The 6,962-nt window shown below is 50.1% G+C and overlaps 1 protein-coding gene across 1 annotated transcript; it reads left to right on the top strand.

Annotated features, from left to right (window-relative positions):
* Positions 1-1,083: 1,083 nt before the first annotated feature.
* Positions 1,084-1,971, top strand: LOC123440193. Its single transcript, XM_045116767.1, has one exon. The coding sequence runs from the start codon at positions 1,426-1,428 to the stop codon at positions 1,714-1,716; it is 291 nt and encodes a 96-aa protein (XP_044972702.1). The 5' UTR covers positions 1,084-1,425; the 3' UTR covers positions 1,717-1,971.
* Positions 1,972-6,962: the final 4,991 nt, after the last annotated feature.

Here is a 6,962-nt window from a genome sequence, read left to right as displayed (position 1 = left end):
CGGTAGGAACACGCGGCGACCGACGCGCTTTTCCTCGAACTTGACACAGGACAAGGCGGTGAGCGGAAGTTGCGGCTTCCGTCCATGTACGCGAAACTAGGCACGTAAATATTGAACATCTTTGACGAGGACTAAGATAGTATATATAGACTAATCTACCTACGGTTTCCTTCGTACGTATGTTTTGTATGGGTTTAAGATTTCCAAAATTAGATATTCAAAACGCAGAGAGGCAATTTAAGATGTAATCGATCAGTGTTCACGGACGCGGCGACATCCGCATGAGGGTCCGAATTTGATGTACGCCGTTGTAGATGATCATAGCACGCTGATGCTAGAAATCATTGGACGAGTCGTTCACAAGTTCATCGAACCTAGCCCTCTAGTCTATACTAGACGTCTACTTCGTGACCGTTTCCCGTTGCATGTGAGCATCGTCCTAGTCGATGCTACCGTACCAAAAGCCTACCAGCGAGTCAAGATCTGCTTTCCACTAAAATGGTCCTTCTGATGCTGCCTATGCATGCCTGAGCGATCGAACAATAACACAGTAAAAACGTTTAGTTCACTAATTTCTTTACGGAGCAGGTACTGTTTTAACATGCATGTGCTACTGGCAAGTGAAGCAGTGTTTCTGCCGGCGCGTCCACCCACAGATTCTTGCCGAGAGCAGCACAGCATCGTCGTCGGCGCGCGCCACGCGTGCAAGTCCTTCCCCGGACGTCAGTGTTATCCACAAACGTGCACGTGCACGCACACGCACACACACAAAAACCAAGAACACGTGGGGTATGCATGCCACACGGGCAACACAACCAATCAAGAAACGGCCCGGCCGGTGCGCTCTCTTGGCGCTGCGACAAAACGCATGATCGCCGAAAATCACATCCGGATTCAATCATCAAGCACCAAACGACGGATGGATCAAATCAAATCAAAATCAGGAGGTGGGGGTGCTCGAGCCTGAAAGGCAAAGCCAACCGGCCACATCGACGATCCTAATTTGAACAAGGCGATTACGTGAACGCACAGGGGAATATATATGAGAACTGCCTCAGTTTCGTTGCGTGGCAAGCCCGGCCGCCCAAGGCATTGGACGGAGATTTATGGAATTATTCCTTCCCTTCCCGTCAAAGCCTCAAAACCGCATACTTATCTGTCACACAAGCGCGAGAGCGGTGCAGCTCCACACGGAACGTGCCTTAGCTTAGCTACCTAGCTAGCTAGCTAGCTGCTACTCCTGCCTAGGTAGCTGCCTGCCTGCCTGCCGGGCCCTATAAATCCCTCCGGCCATGCCCAGCCGCAGAGGGAAAGATTTCGGCGAGCTGTCCGTCCGTCGTGTTCCACAAGCTCTCTCATCGGTCATCTCATTCGCGGCTAGCTAGCTACGGCCGGCTGCGAGCTCCTGCTGCTGGTTGGTCGGTCATGTCGACGACGACGCAGAGCGCGGCCCTGTCGGCGAAATGCGCGGCGTGGGCGCAGGAGCGGCGGCCGTTCACGCACCCGATCGAGATCCCGGCGGCCTCCGGCGGGCCGGACGGGCGGATGGGCCGCGGGGAGGAGGAGGACGGCGAGGTGGAGCCGCCGCACGTGCTGATGGCGCGGCGCAGGGCGGCGTCCTCCGTGTGCTCCGGCCAGGGGCGGACGCTCAAGGGCCGCGACCTCACCCGCACGCGCGACTCCGTCCTCCGCATGACCGGCTTCATCGAGAGCTAGCCCCGCCCCGCCCTTGCCGGAGTGCGCCCGTCTCGCTCGTGGCCGACGGCGCGCGGCCGGGCTGCACTGATGCATGGATGCTGGATGCATGCATGCAGCATGCCCCTCTTCTTGGGTTGCTCCAGTTTGTAGAGTAAATAAGATAGCTGCGGAGGCTAGGACGAATGTCGATGAATTTTCCTCAATCGGTCTCATTTGTGAATTGGTTGGAGTTGGAAGAGCGAGATGAAATTAAATCCGTCGGTGTAAAACTTATTCATTGTGTACGTGTGTGTGTGTGTGACATAACATATAGTACTATAGTACTCCATATGAAAAAATTAATATACATATGGTCAAACTGCAAATGCCAGTGTGGTTCCTTGATGATACGCTCCATCTATACACGTCGCTGACTCGCTGCTGATTCAGTAACCTCTCTGGACTCATTCAAACGACTACCGTATCAGCTGATAACACGGTCGGTAACTTCTGTAAGATAATACTGTAGTAGGATAAGACAAACATGGCCGGATGGGTAGTTGGGTAATCGGCGTAGAGAGTCCTAGATATACACCCCATCCGCCATGTAATACTACTACTTAATACGTACTTATACCCTATCCAAATTACACCAAGCTAGGAGGTAAGTCGAGCAAAAGAAGATGCTACGAGAAGAGCAGGAGGAGGAGGAAGAATTCCATGAAGCAGACATACTGTGGCCAGATGCAGCCCAAGAGCCTGATCTAGCCGAGACGCGCTACTCTCACGACGACGGCGACGGCGACGGAGACGATGACGGGTGCTCCGGCGAGTACCGCCGTCCGACCAAGGCGCCGAACTGGCAGAAAGCTTCTTCCCCCATCGACATCCCGGGGAAGACCGGTAGGGCTACCGGCGCAAAGCCTCAGGCTCCACAGGCCGGATTCAGCAAGTTCAGCGCGAGCCTCGCCGGCAGCGTGATGATCGGCAGCCAAGTATTCGTGCCGCCGCACGTCATCGTTGATCGGAGGGCAAAGAGGGACGCGGCGATGTTGATGCTCCTCGACGCGCCCAAGGTCGGGAGAGTGAGGGCGACGGTGATGCTCGACTAGTACCCAAAGTTCTTTTTTCTCGCCGTGCCGAAAGTTTTTGCTGGAAATGTTCGTTGCATTTCAAATAAATTTTGAGCCATTTTGCGCAATTGACGTGAAACCGAGCTTCTCATGCCGTTTACGTCGAAATGGTACAGCGAGTCCTGTAATCCGGATGGTTACTTGTAGAAATGCATGTATACGTGGCCTGGCCACACGTTATATTTGAAAGAGTAGCCTGCTGGTGCTTATCCGTTCACTGGTTATTTGCACTCGTTTCGTTTTCACGTACGTGTCGGCACGGAGGAGCGTATCAGTCATCTGTCACACAGTTAACAGTGCCATTCTCAATAGCTGATTAACTTTCATGAGATGTTTCTATTATTATACACGAAATTAACTTCATCCAGCATAGTAGTTATCTCTTACTTCCTTGCCAAGGAAAACTTTGGGCATGCCCCCGGACAGGAGCAGTACCATGCTTGGACGCAAAAGGAAAGTAATCGCCCACTCCCAGCGAGAAATAATCAAGTAGAGTGCAAACTTATCCTTGAAGAAGGAACATACATATATGCGTTGAACATTTCCAATCAAACCTCTCCCCAAGATTTACAGCTGTTGGAGGGCAAGCAAAGCATATGCATCAGCGCAAGCAATGTTCCCTCAAATAAAAAAAGATACATACAGCGCAAGCAACAGCCGGTGAACCCTGCATATATCATTTCCTTGGTCGCATACAATTGGACACGTCGTATATAACCTTATCTTCTTGCTCCTCCTCTCCCCATTGATTACGTGTGCAAGTGCCCTCAAGTAACCTCTCCTAGTCATCCGGGTGTGTACGTCAGTACAGGTGTCTGCATACCATTGACGATGCAGTGCGCGAGTTCCTCTCTAGGTTTTGTTGGGTAGCTGGCTTGCAAGCCGCGATCACCTCCATGAATGAAACGCACTGTTCTGTGGCTGACCTTGTGGTGGTGACGATGATCTGGCCAAGCGGAATGCGGGCACTCTTCTCCGGTTTCTTGCTTGCGGTGGGAAGCTGTATATTTCTGCCAGTTTGTAGCCCACCTGTTCAGTCTCACAGCCTCTTTTCTTGTGTGACTACCACCGTGCCAGTATAAACAACTCAGCAATCAATCATTGACTTACCAGAAGCGTCTAATTAATTCTCCTATCCAAGATGATACGCCCATTGGCTTGCGTGGCAGAATGACAGGTTCTTTTCTTGTCATCCCGGTCCCCATGCCTCCACGAGTGCATGAATGAACGAGGACGATGGTTTCGTCTAGCAGCTGCCCAACTTATGGTTCCAAACTATCATCATTGGTGATCTTTTTTTTCATCTCTCTCCTTAGCTTTTCATAGTTTTTTTATATGGAACACACGTATTCCATTTAAGACACGGCGCAATCGCCGGTTACAACACGGGCTATATCAGTGGGGTACTTGTCAAACCATTGTCGACTAACACCACAACCTAATCCAGAACCCCAAGGCAGCCAGGATATGAGCTACCTTATTACCATCTCGAGGTGTGTAAGCCACCGTACTATGGATAAACTGAGTATGCATTTTCATCTCCGTGAACAAAGTCCCAAGAGGAGCAAGGTCGAACTGACTGGACTCCAAGGCATTTGCAATCGTCAAGCAGTCCGTCTCAAAACACATTCAGCCAACCCCCAACTGGTCGGCTAAGAGGACTGCATTGTGCATGGCATCGGCTTCTGCATGGAGGGCACAACTATAAAGTCTAGAGCCAGCAGCTGCAAACTGGACATCTCCATTTGAGTCTATGCACACAAGTCCCCATCCTCCTTTTCCTGATGCAGCAACAAAGGCCCCATCAACATTGATTTTGACCTCATCTTGAGAAGGTTTTGCCCACACAGCTCCAGATTGTGGTTGCGTACATTTCTTTGGTTTTAAGAACTCAAGCGAGTCAGAAACATGTCTGCGAACCGTGCACTGTACCTCATCGATGCTCATGTTTTTCTCCATGCCTGCCTTTGTTCCTCTCATGCCACCAGCACCACAAAAGCGCAACGACCTGCACCTTGTTTTCTTCTGGCAACCCAAGAATGGTTTGGACCACCTCCATAGCCGACTTGCATTGCATTAGTTTGAGCCTAACTTCCTCAAGCATCAGCGCTCACCACCTCTGTTTCACTTGTTTGCAATTCAAGAAGAGATGGACCCATCCCCAAACCACTTCCCGCAAACTGCACATCGTGTATCAAGATCCACCCCTCTCCTGCTAATGTTCATATACATCGGGTGACTATTATGTGCTAGTCTCCACAAAAAGTTATGAACTTTGGGTGGGCAAGTGAGCTTCCAGAGACCCGTGAAGGTCGCAGCTGCATGGTCTTCACTATTCGAACCTTGCCCGCTCTGTCGTGTTGCCTCCCTTCTCAACATATTGACATGCACCTTATAAGCAGACTTAACAGAAAAAATACCCTTCGAATCAAAATGCCATGCCAGGAAGTCCTCCTCATGCTCAAAAATCGGGATACATAAGATATGAGGGACGTCCAAGTGATGGAAGCAGCCCTCCACCAAGTCAGAATCCCAGGATCTTGTATGCGGGTCGATTAGTTCAGAAACATGTGACATGAGACATCTGCCTTGGTGGGTTGTTGGTCGCCGCGTGTCACCACGAGGGATCCGCGGATCCTCCCATATCTTGATTGTTGATCCACTACCGATTCTCCATATTAAACCTTCCTTCGGCACTTCAAGTCCTTTGAGGATACTTCGCCACACATAGCTCATCCCTTTAACCGGCTCAGCCGCAAGGATATCACCCGAGGGGAAATATTTGGCTCGGAGGACCTGAGCACATAGTGAGTCTAGAGATTGGATTAACCTCCACCCTTGTTTTGCCAGCATGGCCATGTTAAACGAGTGTAGATCTCTGAAGCTTAATCCCCCCCCTCCTTCTTTGAGAGCTTGATTATTTCCCAGCCGACCCAATGCATCTTGTTCTCCTCATCCCGCCTGTTCCACCAATAGTGGCAAATAAGTTTGCTGATCTCATCACAAAGGGATTTGTGAGATCAAAACATGCCATAGCATAGGTTGGTATTTCCTGGGCAATAGCCTTAACATATATTTCCTTTCCTGCCATGGAGAGGCATCTGTCCCAGCTCCCATTTAGTCCACTGGAGATTTTATCCTTTATGTAAGCGAAGCATTCCTTCTTTGACTGTCCCACATAGGTCGGCAGACCCAAGTACTTCCCTCCTTCTCCCTCTACACCCAACTGTAGCTCTTGTAAAATCAGGTTTTTAAAGCTCTGCTAGGCATTTGAGCTGGACATAACCGAGGACTTCTCCCGATTTATCATCTGTCCCGAACACTCCTCATAAGCCTGCAAAATATTATTGAGGTTTGGGCGCTTGCAATATTTGCCTCCATGACTAATATTGAATCGTCAGCGAACAGCAAATGATTCACTCTTGGCGCATTGGGGGCCAGTTTGATCCCGCGAATGAGGTTTTCTTCATTTGTCTTGTTTAATAAAGCCGAGAAACCCTCCACACATATGAGGAATAGGTACGGCGATATGGGATCGCCTTGCCATAGACCTCTGCCAGGCACCACTGTATTGGATATATCCCCGTTTATTCAGAATATGTACGTGACTGTGCTGACACACTTCATGATTAACTGCACAAATGCATCTACAAAACCCATTCTCCTCATCATGCCCTCAAGGAACGACCACTCCAGCTTTTCATAGTTTTTTTCCCATACAAGTACTAGCAAGAGCAGCACACCACACATACCTGCTTTTTCCCTCACTTTTTTGACCATTCTGAGCGAGGAGGCCGGTTCTTTTGCAAGAGACCGCTTTGGCCTGCAAGCAGCATGCTAGCCTACGTGTATAGCTGGGGCATCACTCCAGGTGGAGCATTCGACAGGCCTTTACTATGAGGATTTTCTTACATGGAAAAAGGGAGCGAGAGTAAGAGCAAGTACAATAGTGGGAGCATCTACAACCGCATCCCTCGTATCCTTCCCGAACGTTTGGACAGTCCGTGTGATCACTAACCAATCACGAAATTTTGTTCCAACCGGGCCTCTCATAGTGGCCTCAAATGCCTGGGCTGACCAACACCCTTCATATTCAAATCAAATATGGGAAGGATATGAGGGAGCCCGGGCACACCCGCCACGTTGGCCTGA

Source organism: Hordeum vulgare, chromosome 3H, assembly GCF_904849725.1.
Source record: "Hordeum vulgare subsp. vulgare chromosome 3H, MorexV3_pseudomolecules_assembly, whole genome shotgun sequence".
Lineage (NCBI taxonomy): Eukaryota > Viridiplantae > Streptophyta > Magnoliopsida > Poales > Poaceae > Hordeum > Hordeum vulgare.
The sequence above is the reverse complement of the archived record's forward strand: the minus strand, read 5'-3'. Positions and strand labels throughout refer to the sequence as shown.